This window comes from Abramis brama (genome assembly GCF_963993115.1).
Source record: "Abramis brama genome assembly, chromosome: 21".
NCBI lineage: Eukaryota > Metazoa > Chordata > Actinopteri > Cypriniformes > Leuciscidae > Abramis > Abramis brama.
The window spans coordinates 16528401-16543826 of record NC_139983.1 but is presented as its reverse complement, the minus strand read 5'-3'; the positions used below and the strand labels follow the sequence as shown (position 1 = coordinate 16543826).

The 15426-nt window shown below is 35.5% G+C and overlaps 1 protein-coding gene across 1 annotated transcript; it reads left to right on the top strand.

Annotated features, from left to right (window-relative positions):
• The first annotated feature begins 1183 nt into the window (after positions 1–1183).
• reep3a (receptor accessory protein 3a) lies at positions 1184–15082 on the top strand. Its single transcript, XM_084096744.1, has 8 exons — positions 1184–1520; positions 4371–4443; positions 5189–5265; positions 7115–7235; positions 7563–7676; positions 11293–11431; positions 12540–12676; positions 12895–15082. The coding sequence occupies exons 1-8, from the start codon at positions 1489–1491 to the stop codon at positions 12967–12969; spliced, it is 768 nt and encodes a 255-aa protein (XP_083952870.1). The 5' UTR covers positions 1184–1488; the 3' UTR covers positions 12970–15082.
• Positions 15083–15426: the final 344 nt, after the last annotated feature.

Genomic DNA, 15426 nt, shown 5'->3' with positions numbered 1-15426 from the left:
GGTGCTCACTGCAGAGCCAGATGACGTCCAGCTCCACCTCTCTTGGTTGGATATTTCCTCTCTGCATTGCAAAAAATAATTTTGTTGATACTGATTTCATTTGATTATTAACAGCCATATTGTGTCTTATTGTTCTAATTGAATTGATTGATTAAATGTAAGAATTTGACACAGAAGATAATGCATACATTTAATTAGGTTAAAAAATGGCTTTATAAAGGTAAAATGCCCATAAAAGGTAAAAATCTATTTAAACTTATAGATAATTTCTGTCACTACTGCAAACTGACCGCCGCACAAAATATGAATAATATCAAAAGCTTTGAGAGTCAGCTGTCAACGGCAGTCCTAAACCTGCCATGTACCAACACAATAAACACTATCAGCAAAATATTGTATAATTATTATTATTATCGACAAAATCCCAGAAAATATTAAGATATCATTTGTTTTTGTCAATATCACACCCCCTACCATCTATGTAACTAACCTACATTATTGCTACCATAAATATATGATTTCTCATCTCAAAAATCATATGATTGTTTGTCAGGCCCCGAATGTTAGGTGCTTTTAATTGGAAATTACCTACAGTGCAGTTCCACTCAGATAACCTGGAGATTTGTTGCTTTGTCCTATTAATTACCATTGAGGTCATCTATATGTTAGTGTAGCCTACTTCTTAAAGATGCCAAAATTATATTTTAGAACATGTACCATGGATCAAAAATCTGTATGTCTTATCTTACACTTAGGTGCATCCAAGTTTTGTCCAATAAACTGCTCTCTAGAATGAGAACGTTCCCTCCCCAACAATTCTGAGACCTTGAGCAAAAAGCAAATCAGCTTGAGAATGAACCTATTTTGAACCTGCATTCAGAATACATCCCATCCATCAAACTACTACACGACAATTCGTTCATTAAATACATAAAAATATCTATCCATCCATCCATCGAAGAATATTTTAACATCTTCAAATAAAAATGTTTTAAAAAAATTACCTGCCACAAACTCAATCATTCTCATCCTAGCGTGCAACTACAAGCCTGCTCTGCACTGCTCCGCCCTGTGACCCTGTTTGGAGTCAGTGGTCCAATCAGCAAACGCAGAAGGCGGAACAAACCAGTGGCTCCGTCCAATCAGTGGCCAGTCGAGCCATCAATCAAACGTGACATCGTTCCTAGTCCGAAAGGACATGAGAAGAACGAAGAAGAAAAACATTACATACTCGATTAACACAACGGGACATAATGTAGGGAGATAACAACAGCTAAAACGAGTGTTTATTTGTCAAATAACGATGTCATCGTGTAGACTTGTTGATATCAGAACGTATGCGTTAAAAACAGGAACTCAATGTTTGAGTTTTAGCGGTTGGAGAAGCGAGACGAAAGTTATTGTTAGTTATAGTTTACTTGAATAATTTATACATCTGGACAGGACCTGCAGCGAATCTCATTACTTGAAAGTGCAACAGGTTGGAAGATGGTGTCGTGGATTATATCTAGGGTCATCGTGTGAGTATTTATTAAAAAAGATTTGCTTTGTTTCTGAGGTTACATGTAACAGTTAACTGTTATTAGAAAAACTGCTGACTGTGCATTTAGATACTGATCAAATCTAAGTTATGCACACTGTACTGTCTGCCTCTATATATGTTATCATTCAAAATAGTATTATAAATCCATAAAACAAATCTTAATGTTCTTGTTTATTGTCGTGGATTTGCTTTTGGTCATGAGTAAAAAAAAAAAAAAAACTCAACATGCTTCAGTTAAAAAAACGTTTTGTCTCCAATATAATAATGTTGCAGTTGCAACACTTGTATTTTCATGTATTTGTTTTTCACAATCAACAAAGTTCCCACAGTCCTGAAAAATATAAAACCAGGAAATTTAAGTTTGATTTTCAGGCCCAGATAGGTAATGGATATCAATTCAATTTTAAAAGGTCATGAAAATGTTTACAGTCAATATAATTTTTTCTAGGTGTGGTCAGATCTGAAGTATTTTATCAGCTAGAGATGAGCGATATTACTATTTTTGAGTGCAAAATCCTAATACAGTCATCACAAAAGATTGGAAAAGTAATGGAAAAATCATTACAGTTCACGGGTAAGAAATTGTAGGAACCCTTTCAAACATGATAAAAATTCACAAATTAAGCAGAAAAAGACATCAGTCTTGCTGCCGTAGTGGAGTAGAACAGGAAATCCATTATGTTTTTGGCTGGAGACCTGCTTTGGTTAATGTCCCTGTCTGCAAAGGAAGGAGGAACTGCTGTTTTCCTGCTGGACCTTAATGTTACATTAGGTGTGTCCCTCTCTTTGCGGAAAGGTCAGCACAGGAAAGCACATTCTGTGCCTCATCTCACTAGCACTAGGAGCTGTTTGCTGTGGGTTTGGTTATCTTTAGTGTACTGACAATGTAAGAGATAAGGTCTCTGGTCGTCACTGATATAAATACATCTTATATTAGGTTATAGTCTAAAGGTCTTTTGAAATGCCTTTTGTGTTCTTACTGTTAGTTAACATGATTAATTATTTGCTGGTGGCAAACAAGGCCTAGCTGTTTTTAGAGATGTGCAGTAACATCACGCGCATTTCTTTTTTTACCTTCTTTTTTTTTTTTACCCTCACAAGTTCTACCAGCGAACAGCGTAATAGGAAATGCATGACTAAACCATTGTGACTGTAATGTGTTCTCACAGCATTCGACGTTTAAACACTTTCTTCTGACTAGTAGTAAAAGCAAGGCAGGGCTCTGTTTGGAAAAGATGACTTGGTGATGCTAAAGTTGTTTAATTACAAATGATAATTTTTGTTTTGAGTTAAGAAATTACATCTACTCTTGACTTCAGCACTTATTTTGGTAGAGATGTTTTAGAGTGGAGAAACGGTTACGCAATAAATGGAATCCATCCAACAGTCCCTCAACACACACACGCACACACACACCCATGAATGCACATAACTTTAGACGGTATCAGGCAGTGCTGTCGTTCCCATAGCTACTGGAAAATACATGGTCCAGGGAAAGACAGGCCGGTTACAGTGAAGGCCGTGGATTTACTGTTCAGCATCTCTTTGGGAAAAAAAAAGAAAAAAAAACACATGCTTCTTTTTTTTTTTCAATCTCATCCTCACTATTCATAGTTTTCAGTCATGTGACTGCCACAGAGACCTAGAGGGCAAACCGTCCATAGAACTGCAGCACTTGCCTGTCAGTTTTCCATCTGTTTCAAGCCACACATGTTTAGATCAACTCTCAAAAGAAGAAAAACAAAAATATGTGAACAAAATGAAAGTTTTGGGCACTTGTGAATCACGATCCAGATACAGCACCTGCTGCAGGATTTAAATATCTAAAAACAGCAGGACATTCTAAAACGCATAGCATGAAAAAAAAAAACAGTGCCTGAAACAGTGATATTTAAAGATCAAAAATGACATTTTCTTTATAATGGTTTTCTATGGAAAAATCGTAATGAGAAACTGCACGTGGCGTTTACACTCTGGGTTCATCTTTTTGCTTGTATATAGTATGCATCATTAATAAGGTGTATATTTAATTTGGTCGTTTTAATATCACTGTCTTACTACATTAGTACTTAGTACAAACCTGGTAAAATAACTGGCAAGCAATGGAGAAAAGCCTTGTTTTGCCCTCCAGGTGGGCGTTCCTATAAAGGTGTGTCATCGTGCAAAAACCATGAATAAATTGATATTTGTAGAGTTAACAGAGCATTTTGAATGATCATTGTTTCATTTTTAATATTTTATTGGCATGTAACCAAAGGTAAAGTCTGTATTTGCCATTTGGGTGGGCATCCAAATGAATGTTAGGCTATTAGTAATATTTCATACAAAATTGTGCATAGGGATATTCAAATTCTGTTTGATAAGATAAGCCCATAATTATTTTCATGTTATGGCCGATAACCAATAAATGACTGAATTCTACACTATTTTGTCTAAATAAATAAAAAAATAAAACACCAAGAACAAAGATCAATCCATTTAAATGCTATAAGTGAATTTAGGCACCACGACAATAGGAAAAAAAGGTATCGGCTTCGAGATTTACTAAGACAGTGTTATTAAATTTTTACTGTTTTAAAATAAAGTTTTGATTTTAAAGATTATGTGAATGTTAGATGATAGCAAAGGTAAACCAATGGTGCAAAAAAACAAACAAAAAAAATCCCTAATAATGGCTGATAACCGATATAGATCAATCGATATAACATATGTCCCTAATTGTAAAGAGTGTTACTGTCAGCTTGAACCTTTATTTGTTTGCCTGCCTATAACGGGCATTTTAGAATACAGTAGTCTCAATTGCATGCCTGTTTGTGTTTTCTCACAGTCTTGTGTTTGGAACGCTGTATCCTGCATACTACTCCTTTAAAGCTGTCAAATCCAAGAACGTCAAAGAATATGTGAGTATTCAATTCTTTGAACAAACAAGATAAAGTCATATGCATATCATTATCCAGCGATGCTCTACTGACTCTTAAGATTTGAGTTCAGAGAATGTTAACAGCCAGAGTAGATGGAGAGCTCCAGCTGTATTGTTTGTATATCCCAGTTACACTTAGTATCTGACAGTTGCTGTCAGTAACTAAACCCTGTGCTGTTTAGCAATTTAATCCTGTCCTTCCGCCCGTGTATCCCCACTTTATGGTGTCTTCCAGCTACTTCCATTTCTCTCCTTACAAAATATAATGTATTATGTATGGTATATAGTGATGGTGATACCATAGTATTTTGATATGTACCATATAGTAATTTATTAATATTCATATATTGTAATATTTAAAGGTACACTATGTAACTTTTTGTTTAAAATTTACAAAATGTATGTAATGAGCGAGTAGCCTACATCATGAATGTACCATCTTCCAAACCGTGTTTTGCCTTATCCTGAATCACTGTGATACGCCTATAATAAGTGTTTATATTCAGACTATTTTAGACTGAGCGGGACAACAACCGCTGCGAAGTACGTACGTGATTCGTTATAAACATAAACTGAAGTAGCTCTGCTACAATATTCTTCCGCAAGACGCATTCAGTTTTATTTATTAACCGCTAGAGCGCCAAAAGTTGAACCTTTAAACGGTCCTCCGTGGTGTGTTTTTATATTATCTCTTCAACAAACATTTTGTGTTTGTGGTTTTACAGGTGCGATGGATGATGTACTGGATTGTGTTTGCACTTTACACAGTGGTGGAGACCATCACAGACCTTTCTTTGGCTTGGTAAATACTGTACATACTCACAATGTCTGAAAAGAGACAAATGATTGCTATTGGATTGCATGGAGTAATTGTGCATCAAGTGGTTTTATTAACATTTTGCAATTCTTCTCTATTGTGTGGCTTTTCACTGTGTAGCCTTTGTGGTGTATGAAAAGGGCTTTTATCTGTTGCACTTGCAGATTTTGAGCTCCGTTTATTTTCCTCAGGCCACTTAGGGGAACCAGTCTGTTAGGTTCAGTTTCAGTTCAGTTAAATTTTAGTGTATTTCATTAGTTTCGTGACATTTAAAAAAAACAAGTTCAGCTGTGCTTTCACTGGCTCGGGTCTTCCTAAATTAGATCAGCTTTATTTGTATGGATAGCTCAGGATAAAACTGTACTCTATAGTAAAGGGTACTAAAAAACATTGCACTAAAAATTCTAAAACATAAATAAATAACAATAATTTAAAAAATAAAATGTACAAATATATAATATCAACAGTCTATTAACAGATATAGTTTCATTATGTCAATCAACCCAAGGCTGTTTATTTGTTGCTTAAAGGGACAGTTCAACTTTAAAATATTTAGAAAATTCTGTCATCATTTACTCACCCAAATGTCGTTTCAAACCTGTAAGACACAAATGAAGATATTTTTTAATGAAATCTGAGAGATTTCTGTCCCTCTATTGACAGTCCACGCAACTACTGCTCCAAAAATCCATACAGAGATTGAAAAACTTATCCATATGAATTGAGCGTTTTAGTCCAAATATTCTGACAAGACACGATCGCTTTATTTGTATTCATTCACATATAAATATTCATCAACAACACACATATCAGATATGGTAAATGGAAGCTCAAGCATGCTTGCTTGACGTGCAAGAACCAATGAGGTTTGTTCTTGTGTGTTACGCACACTGATCTATATATATGTCATTATATAGATCAGTGGTTACGCAGCATGTTTGAGCTTTCGCGAGAACCATTTAGTAGGGCTTGTGTGATTAATCGTAATTGATTTTGATTTTGGCTTCCAACAATTATGAAAACAAGATAATTGATGTAAAGCGATTATTATGTCGCTGCCACATTCCATCCAGCAGACTTTCCCTTCCTTCACAGTCCTTTCGTTCCTAAAACCCCAAACTTGACATCCAAAACAGCCAAATAAGTGAGTGTTATTAAATGCAGTCTACTGTTGCTAAACTGCGGGATGTGCTTTATATTAAACAGTGTTATTAATAGCATATTAAGCCACAAAAGAGATACTGTTCCCTAGGCGGCCTCCTGTGTGCGCACTCCGAGACGGGGCGGAACGCGCGTAAGCAAAGTATACTGTGGGCTTCAGATACAGCCTACACACAAATATGCCGAAATGCCAGTTCTCTGTGAGAACCGATGAGGTTCATTCTCGTGTGTTGTTACGCAGGTTTGGTTGAGCTTCTGTTTTGTTTCGCTGATCAATGTTTATATGTGAATATTATAAAAGCCTAAATTCAATCTATTAATCTTATTAAGTGATCGAGTCTCTTCAGAAAATTTGGAATAAACCGCTCAATTCATATGGATTAGTTTTATTATCTCTTAATGATCTTTTTGTTTTGAAGTGTCAAAGTGGTAGTTGCGTAGACTATCAATGGAGGGACAGAAATCTCTCAGATTTCATTCAAATATCTTCATTCTTCAGTCTTACGGGTTTGGAATGACATGAGGGTGAGTAATTGACAATTTTTTCATTTTTTGGGTGAACTTACCCTTTAAGGTATTTTAGTGATCGTAGAGAAAGTTTAACTCAAACTCATTCTTTTTGTCTTCCGTCATCCCTCTATTTTCACGTTAATTGCACTTGACTATGTTTTAGGTTTCCAGTTTACTACGAACTGAAAATGGCTTTCGTCTTTTGGTTGCTGTCTCCCTACACCAGAGGAGCCAGTGTCCTCTACAGGAAGTTCCTACACCCTATGCTGGCATCCAAGGAAAGGGTAATGACCCAACACATCATCAGGTTCCCTGGGAATAGGCATTCACTGAGAGTGAACACACAGTCATACTGAAATGTATTATGGAGTGAGTCAGTAGGATTACATAATCAATGATTACATAAATAACGTTAAGAGAAAAGCAGATGGATTGGGTTAGTTGGATGTCTCGATTATGTGATCATTGTAAACTATGATTTAAACTCCATGGTTCCTTTAACTGCATATCTCGTTCCCTCTGTAATTGTTTGTTGTCAAAGTCCTAGTTGGAGGTTAAGGGTGAATTTAAATTATAGATTTATTGTTTTTTTTTTACATTATGTTTTGCAGGATATTGATGACTATATTGTCCAGGCCAGAGAGAAGAGTTATGAGACGATGGTGAATTTCGGGCGTCAGGGTCTCACTATAGCGGCTGCTGCTGCTGTTACTGCTGCTGTGAAGGTATCACACAGACACATGTGCTCATCCATACACTCATGCACTGTTTATACTGGGCATTTGAGCTTAGCTAACTAACTAAGCTGATTTGGTCAGCTAACAGCTTTCATTCCATGTAAACAGAGACATTGTTTTGTATTGATACATTACTTCATGTTTCACAGACATTTCTGATATGCTGTTTTAAGCTCTTGTTGCTTATAAAAAGAATTTCTAGGAATGGGTATACCAGATTTTTTGAAATATTAAGGAACTTGATTTTGTTAGTTAAATTTAAAAAAAAAAAAAAGTTAAAAACTATAATATTATGAAATATTATTACAATTTAAAATAACTAATAATATATTTCAAAATGTAATTTATTAATGTGATGGCAAATCTGAATATTTTCAGCATCATTACTCCAAACTTCAGTGCCACATGATCCTTCAGAAATCATTCTAATATGCTGACTTGCTGCTCAAGAAACATTTCTTCTTCTTATTATTATCAATGTTAAAAAATCAGGATTCTTTGATGATTAGAAAGTTAAAAACACAGCAGCTTTTGTTACAATATAAATGTATTTATTGTCACCTTTGCTCAATTTAATGAATCCATGCTGAATAAAAGCAACACTTTTGTTTTTGCCCCCATTTTTCATGAGCTGAAGTCAAAGATCTAAGACTTTTTCTATGTACACAAAAGGCCTATTTCTCTCAAATATTGCTCACAAATCTGTCTAAATCTGTGTTAGTGAGCACTTCTCCTTTGCCAAGATAATCCATCCACCTCACAGGTGTGGTATATCAAGATGCTGATTAGACAGTATGATTATTGCACAGGTGTGCCTTAGGCTGGCCACAATAAAAGGCCACTCTATAATGTGCACAGGGTTCGTACGGGTGCTTGAAATCCTTGAAAGTGCTTGAATTTTGATGTTGTGTTTTCAAGGTTTGAAAAGTGCTTGAATTTTGGATAAAATGCTTGAAAATGCTTGAATTTGTAACTGTATTTCTTTCACAAGAAATATCTTTCTGACGAAGTAGTTCTTTATTAAATGGAGAAAAAAATGTAGCCCTTCAGAATCAGATACAGATTGATTTGCGTTACGCTGGCCAGAGCAAAAGTAGGCGGCGTTTTCATTTTGATTTCCGCGGTTGTTTGGATGCACCGTTTTTATTGGCCACGCAGCGGCAACAGTTGAACTATTTTAAACTTTGACCGCGGCATGCGCGCGAGCTCGCTGAGCTCCGCTTTGGTCCGAGTCGCGCGGCGCAAGCCATTGAAATATATCGGTTTCATTTCATAGCGCAGCGCGGTCCGCGTCCTATCTGAAAGGGCCATTAGTGACTGAGAGTACTTGGTGTGATAATGTAATGTAAGTATTGCATGTCCGTTATGTTCATTTGTGGAATATGCAGTGAACATTGCCAAAATTACAGAACTGTAACGTGCAAATTAACCTGCAAACGTTAGCCCAGTGCATAACAACAGTCGTTGATTGCTGAACTGAAATCAGTCAGTGTCATAAGTAGTATACTGTTACTGTAAGGTTTAGGATGGCCCTATGCAATATTTACACTGCTCTATTCCAGTAAATGTATTAGCTAACGTTATGTCTTGGCCCAAGACATCTTGGCAATGAAATACATTTATCAGGCAGGTGCCTGTGCACTCAGATATTGTTCAAACCTTGTCTATATCAAGAATGTGTCCCAAAACGGGAAGGCCTGTCAAATATTTCTGAATATTTCTAAGTCTTCATATTTGAAATTAATTCAGTTTTACAGCCTATAAATCACATTATCTGGTCAGCAATATTTGGACATTAATATAATGAAAAGTATATTATTCATATACTTAGTGATACATTTTGAAGAATAAAACTTGTGATTGTCTTAAATATTAGGGCTGCACAATATATTGAAATATTGCAAATGTATATATTACAATATGCATAATTGCATATCGCAACGGCTTGCAATAACTGGGGTCATGAACAAAAGACAAAGAAAATCACTCACTGCTTTTGGCTGAATAGGCTAACTTTTGTAGCTTTAATAAGAATCAGTATATTTAATTCATGCAGTGAAAACTAAGCAGTGTTTATTTTTACATTTGATTAATCAGTTTCTGTTGTTAAATAAACCTAATGTAGGAATAGGATAACCTGAACCCCTAAACCCCAGTGATGTTAAAATAACACTTCTTATGCTACAGTAAAACACTGATGTTCACTGTCTTGAAGTTGTAGGGATATTTTCTTATCACAAAAAGAATGTGAAACACGTATGTGTAGGTTATATCATTTGAAAGATATTTTAAAGATAATTTAAGTTAATTTGACACACTTTAAGCATTATCGTATCGCATATTGAATATCGCATTATTTAATGAGTTATCGCATATCTCATTTTTCTTCTATATCGTGCAGCCCTCTGCTATTATGAAACATTTGGCTGTTTATCTCTTTTGATGTGATAAAAACACTAAATAATAATTTTAACTATGTATTGGTATGTAATTTATGGTAGTGTAAGGTGCTGGGAAAAGCTTTAAAATGGACCTGGAAAGTGCTTGAAAAGTGCTTGAATTTGACCTTGGAAGAAGTGTATGAACCCTGTGTGCAGTTTTATCACACAGCACAATGCCACAGGTGTCACAAGTTTTGAGGGAGTGTGCAATTGGCATGCTGACCTCAGGAATGTTCACCAGAGGTGTTGCCTGTGAATTGAATGTTCATTTCTCTACCTTAAGCCGTCTCCAAAGGCGTTTCAGAGAATTTGGCAGTACCGGCCTTTTGTGTACATAGAATTGAGTTCAGCTCATAAAAAATGGGGGCAAAAACAAAAGTGTTGCATTTATAATTTTGTTCAGTGTACTTCTGTTAAATTAGTTTCAGGTCAATATTATTTCTTTCTGTTATATATTATTTATATATTAAGACAGATACTGTATGGAAATGAAAACAAGAGTGACTCAGTAAATATTAAATGTGCTCTTCACTATTGCCTCTCTTGTTCTCTCATTTTCTTTTTCTTTTTTCAAATTTAATGTCTGGCCATATCTGATTCTTAAAAGAAAATCCCCAACACTAGTGCTCTTCTGTTTTTTATTGTTTTTTAGTAGTGGTGCTTGCTGAAGTCCACTGCTCATATGTAGAGACAAAAACATCTAGGGTTGACTTTTGACTTTTTGACTTTTGACACCCTAGCAACCGCATAGCAACACATTAAAATCACTGCATAGCAACACCCTGGTAACCATCTTCCACATTATGCAGTTGCTAATGTTGTTCTAATCACCACTCACGTTTTCTTCAAAAAAATGTAAAAATCTAGTACAAATCTTCCTGTTTCCTTTCTCTTTCTGTCTACATGCTAAATTAATCTCCAGCAGTAGCTTCTGCACCTGTCCCAGGTAACTTGCTTTCTTTTTCAATCTGCTGTAACCTGTCACCAGCACATCATTAGACCATTATAAACTGGTCGATGCCTTCAGATAAGTTAAATAAAAATTGTGTATAATAAAAGCAATCACAAATGAAGGCTTTTTGGTTCTTGAATTGTATTCACTCAATGCCATAGATCATAGATCATGCATAGTGACAAAGCTGATCACATGACTTGTGTCACAGGGACAGGGTGCCATCAGTGAACGTCTGAGGAGTTTCAGTATTCCAGACCTGACGCAGATCCCCTCCGAGCAGTCAGCCTTCTCCAGCCCCAGCCGACGACGGGCCCTTCAGCCTGCTGACCCTAGCGCTGTCGATTCTGGTGAGCACACGCTCTAATGACATCATTTCTGATTATATAATGATAAATGATTGATTATGTAATTATGAAAAATTACCACATACTGATTTAACTAAAGAAACAAATGAGCTGTAAGAGTCAAAATTAGCATTTTAAGACCTCAAGGGCAGATGAACCCTAGTGGAGCACATTATCTGTCATCATTATTATAATTATAACAGTATGTCTCCCTCTAGTGGTAGAACAAGGATTGAAAAATAATCCTTATTTAAACTGATGGAAAGTCTAGCTGTTCAAACAATTCAACTGAATTCACATTTATTTGTATAGCGCTTTTCACAATACATATCGTTTCAAAGCAGCTTTACAGAAAATGCATGTTTCTTTCTTTCTGCATTACAATTTAGAGTAATGTGTTATCAGGTGACTGTCCAAGTAAAAAGGCAAGTTTGCTTATATAGCACATTTCATACTTATATAGCACATTTATCATTCATGTAATACAAAGTGCTTTACACAGAAAGGAATTAAAATAATCACAAAATAAAAGCAAGGAAAATTAAAACAGTTATAAAAGGAAATATAAATATAATACAAGTATAAAAGGAATTAAAAGAATAAAAAGATGATACATAGATAAACTTTGTATCATATTTTCACAGCTGCTTGTTTTACTGTGAGATTTTCCCATGTTGTGTTGTTCTTTCGGCGCGCCTAAGTAATCTATTTGGACGTCTCCAATAAACCCGATTTTTCCCCAAATAAGAAATATACTGTTGTAAGATAATACAAATCATGCAGTTAGCAAACATCATGTATTCTTTTTGGACAAAAAATGCAGTCATTTACTCACCATCATATCAATCCAAACCCATATGCCTTTCTTTCATCTTTCATGGTGCGTTTACATCCTCTTTGAGGCTTGATGGCTTTAATATCTATTTGTTGTGATTGTATTGCAAATTGTCTTTTTTTTTTTTTTTGTTCCACAAATTCACAAAATGGGTTTAGAGCGACATGAGAGTGCGTAAATGATAGAATTTTCATTTTTTGGGTAAACTAATCCTTCAAGGTTCAGTTCCTCTTGTTTGAGATCTTTATTGCTTCCTCCGTGCATCTGCTCCAACAGAGACATATAAACGAGCAGGGGAGGGGCATGAGGAGGAAACAGATGGAGTATTCTCTGAAGACGAGGCGTCAGTCCAGAAGGGCCTGCGCAGATCTCAGAGTGTCAAACTCACCCGTGCCAAAGCAGCACGCAAAGAGGTACGTTTCCACATGCAAACATTTTCTGTTCAATTCTATTATAATTAGTGCTGTCAAATCCATTAATCGCGATTAATGGATTCGACAGCACTAATTATAATCTAAAGCTCAATACAAAATACAAACATTTTCCCTGGGGGTCTCAGATATTAAAACCCTACTGTTGTATTTACTGAAGATTAACTATGTGTATTGGTGTTGTATTGTTTTTTTTAAAGCCTCGCTATGGCTCTCTGAAGCTGAAACCCCGAAGGCGGCAATTGGTTACACCATCCACTTTTGACCATCCTTGATTGTCCAATACAAACTCACAGACGGGATCAGCATCAAAACTGCAGTCTAATCCTCGGTTTAAAAATGCTCAAGTTTAATTCTAAACTTTTGTCATGCAATTCTGCAAGATAATGCTCTTTCAAAGCAGCACTAAACACTACAAACTACAAAAAGACTTAGCATGAACAATGACATTTACATTCATACTTTTAGTAGATGCTTTATCCAAAGTGACTTACACATGAGGAATACTACAATACAAGCGACAATGATGCAGAGTGATGAATGATCTTGCATGCAGCATTATTTGTTCAGAAAAAATACCAAAGTCTAGTATGAGTACAGGAAGACTGAGAATGTACTAAAAATCGTATTTAAAAATGGATCCGAGCGCATCTGATCTGTAACTTGACCTGAACCTGCCTCTGTAGAGACATCTCTTGTTACGCAGAGTAGCACGGGTATCGTGGTGTCCTCAGTCTCCCTCTACAGGGGCAGGTGTCAAAGGTTACTGTAGCGTGCACCTTTCAGCTTGCTTTAGCAGTAATGAAATTGAGCAGAAAAAAATGGACTAAAAATGAGTGTGCATGTTATAGCAGGTTTTTGCGTATGCATACAGTAGGTGTTTCAGCATGTTAATGTTTACAATTTCCTTAGTTCACCCGGAATAAAAATGATGTCATCGTTTATTGATCCTCATTCTAAACCCATGTGCATTTTGTCAATGGAATGCAAAAGAAATATTTTTTTGGAGAATATATTTTTTCCGTATAATTAAAGTGAAAGGGGATTCAGTCTGTTAAGCAAGCTCCAAAATGAAAACTAAAGCACAATAGAAGTGTCATAAAAGGGGTCAAATAAAAAAAAACGTTGAACCCATTTTTCTCAATTTCAGTGTTGGTACAGCATTTTATCTTTGCTCTGTGAATTTAACTGTTATTCGCATTCTGGTGGTGTGGTGTGGCGCAATGGATAAGACACATGCCTTTGGTGTGAGAGACCCGGGTTCGAATCCACTGTAAGACACCAATGTGTCCCTGAGCAAGACACTTAACCCCTAGTTGCTCCAGAGGCGTGCGACCTCTGACATATATAGCAATTGTAAGTCGCTTTGGATAAAAGCGTCAGCTAAATGAAATGTAAAAATGAAACAAACTACAAAAAATTCAGAAATTGCAGGTTAACACCAAACCGTTCACCACTGGTTCATTTCAGAACTTCAGTGTAGGGGAAGATTTTCAGTGAATTTTTTATTATATTGAAAAAAAAAAATAACCAGGATATTATTCAAAACTTCTCTTTTTATGATCAAAAGAAGTCTTACTGTATAGTTTTGGAATGTCATGAGGATTGGTAAATGATTTTTTTTCCTGCTTTTTTGGGTGAACTATTCATTTAACTTTTAAATCTGTTATGAAATATTATAATAGTTTGTTTTCAGTCTTAACAGTATTTTTAAAAGATGTTTCCAAATACATTTCTTAAGTTTGAATGTCGTCTTTTTACATTTTGTGCAATCTATTTTTAGTGATGTACATTCATTTTAATCGCGCTTGTTTCTGTATTTAGTCTGTCGTGCAAACATTTTTCAGTCGCCTTAAATTTAAATAACAAAATGCACTGATCAGCATAACATTTGACCAAAACACTCCAGATTTATCTTTGCGAAGCATGACAGGAGAGTGAATTAAACATTGTGGTTTGTGCATGTGTAAACAGTGGCAATGATCTGTCCGTTTTTGAACATGTTTGCGTTATGTGTTGGACAGTTAATTGTAAATGTGTGGGAAAAGCCTGAGCTTTTCTTAGTTTGTTAGTATGTTTTGTGTGATGGAGAAAACTTGGTGTCCAAGAGCTCTTTTGAATGTGTTAGTAAACCCTGGACCTAAAAGAATAAGGTTTAAAACTAAGTTTATTTTCTTTGACCTTGGGACAAGTCATGGAAAACCTGGAAATACCAGGGAATTTGAAAAGCCATGGAAAAGTCATGGAAACATCAAGGAATGTTTTATTTTTTTTGCTCTATTTTATGGACTAGATATTGCGTTTTATGAATGCCACATGTAAGCGTGAAACATCAGTATGTCAGATGAGGGTCTCTTTGGAGACAAAACTAATAAAAAACTAAATATATTTTGTAAACTAGTATGTGTAATCTTTTATATCCAGTAACTTCTGGAATAATACATAAGGTACAAAAAAGATCTGCTTCAGCAATCTCTATAATTTTTTTAAATATTATCCTGTACTTGGGAACAACTAGAAAGGTCATGAAACACTCATTGTATTGAGCAAAAGAATGAGAACGCTGTGTATATATATATATATACAGTTTAAGACATACAGTCACCAATTAGTTATAAGTTAGCCTAAATCGTTATCTTCCTCTAGGTCTGAAAGGCTGTTTATTAATAAAATAAATGCTTTATATATTACCCTATGTTAATTCCTTAATGGCACCCAGTTAATGATGTCTG